A 2,030-nucleotide genomic window follows, 5' to 3' on the forward strand; every position below is an offset into this window, starting at 1 on the left:
CTCTCTCACTCTCTGTCCCTCCCCCTCTTTCTCACGCTTTGTCCCTCCCTCTCTCTCTCTCACGCTCTGTCCCTCTTTCTCACGCTCTGTCCCTCCCTCTCTCTCTCTCACGCTCTGTCCCTCTCTCTTTCACGCTCTGTCCCTCCCTCTCTCTCTCTCACGCTCTGTCCCTCTCTCTCTCTCACGCTCTGTCCCTCCATCTCTCTCACGCTCTATCCCTCCCTCTCTCTCTCACGCTCTGTCCCTTCCTCTCTCTCTCACGCTCTGTCCCTCCCTCTCTCTCTCTCACGCTCGGTCCCTCTCTCTCACTCTCTGTCCCTCCCCCTCTTTCTCACGCTTTGTCCCTCTCTCTCACACACTTTGTCCCTCCCTCTCTCTCTCACACTGTGTCCCTCCCTCTCGCTCTCACGCTCTATCCCTCCCTCTCTCTCACACGCTGTGTCCCTCCCTCTCCATCACACACTCTGTCCCTCTGCCTCCTTTTCTCACTCCCGGCTCAAACCTGTCCCCCCTTCTCTCTCTCTCTCTCTCTCACACACACACTCTCACCCCCCCGACTGTCTCTCTCTCTCTCTCTGACACACACTGCCCCTCTCTCTCTCTCTCCCCCCGCATCCCGCGACTGACGCGGAATCTGATCTCCAGCCTCAGGCTCCGCGCTCACCCCCACCCCCCCTACCCCCTCACACCCCTACCCCCGCACCCCCTCACCAGAATCCTTAACGAGGCGGCCTCTCCTTGTTCCAAACTCTGGGGACCCCAAAAATTGGGTCGAAAGTCTTGTGCATTAACGCGATCGCTCTGCTCGGGGAGGGGGTTGGGGGGCATCCTTTAGGTGGTTCATTCACGGGACGAGGGGGTGTCGGGGGAGGAGGGTGGGGGTTTGGGGGGGAGGGGATTAATCGCTTGTCCCCTTAATTGCCCAGAGGGCAGTTCAGAGGGGACGGTGACCGGGGCTCTCGCTCGCCTCCCTTTCTCCGACACTAACCTCCGCCCTCTCCCCCCGCTCTCCCCCTCCCTCCCTACCCAGGAGCCCCTACTCGTGGGTGGTGGTAACAGGCCTGCAGCAACGCTCCGACTTCAGCAGCCACAGCCATGTGATGGTGGTGTCGAAGATCATCCGGCACCCGGCCTTCGACAGGGAGACGCTGCACAACGACATAGCGCTGCTCAGACTGTACCGCAGCATCGTCTACACCGCCTACATTCAACCCATCTGCCTGCCCAGGGACACGGGCACCGTGCCCGAGCTCAACCCCTGCTACATCAGCGGCTGGGGGGCGATGGAGACCAACGGTAGGGAGCCCCCAGGCCGTCTGAGGGAGCGGGCGGGGGGAGCTGTGGGAGGGTCACGGCGGTGGGAGCGGGCGCTGTTGGAGGGTCAGCGCCGAGGGAGCGGGCGTTGTCAGAGGGTCAGGGCCGAAGGAGCAGGCGCTGTTGGAGGGTCAGGGCTGAGGGAGTGGGCGTTGTTTGGAGGGTGAGGGGGCGGGCGCTGTCGGAAGGTCAGTGCTGAGGGAACAGGCGCTGTCGGATGGTCAGGGCTGAGGGAGCGGGCGCTGTCGGAGGGTCAGGGCCGGGGGAGCGGGGCGCTGTCGGAGGGTCAGGGCCGAGGGAGCGGGGCGCTGGAGCTGCGCTGGGATTGAGATGGGTTCTGTTGTTGCTCCCATAGTGGCAGAGAGGAAAATTAGCTGTGTGCCTTTCTGTTCTCTGTCTCTGTCTCTCTGTGTGTGTGTGTGTGTGTGTGTGTGTGCGTGTGTGTGTCTCCTCCCAGGCCCGTCCTCAGACACCCTGCAGGAGGCTGAGGTGAATCTGATATCCAACGAGGTGTGTAACCAGGAAGACTGGTACGATGGTATTATCACCTACTACATGCAATGTGCTGGCTATGAGGGTGGTCTTATCGATGGCTGCCAGGTAAACACCATGACTAACCCCCACGTACCCGACACTCACAGCGCGGTTTCGTGGTCAAATAAACCTCCACCCCTACTCCAAACACTCCCTATCTCTATGCCACCTCCTCCTCCAGC

The 2,030-nt window shown here is 61.5% G+C and overlaps 1 protein-coding gene across 1 annotated transcript; it reads left to right on the forward strand.

Annotated features, from left to right (window-relative positions):
• Nucleotides 1-1,034: 1,034 nt before the first annotated feature.
• LOC125488222 (transmembrane protease serine 3-like) lies at nt 1,035-1,914 on the forward strand (the record flags this gene model as incomplete). The annotated part of the gene is made up of 2 exons (XM_048621150.1): nt 1,035-1,296; nt 1,772-1,914. Coding segments are annotated over exons 1-2 (339 nt in total), but the record flags the coding sequence as incomplete, so codon positions are not given.
• Nucleotides 1,915-2,030: the final 116 nt, after the last annotated feature.

This window comes from Rhincodon typus, unplaced genomic scaffold, assembly GCF_021869965.1.
Source record: "Rhincodon typus isolate 14 unplaced genomic scaffold, sRhiTyp1.1 hic_rhity00000069, whole genome shotgun sequence".
In the NCBI taxonomy this organism is placed as follows: Eukaryota; Metazoa; Chordata; class Chondrichthyes; order Orectolobiformes; family Rhincodontidae; genus Rhincodon; species Rhincodon typus.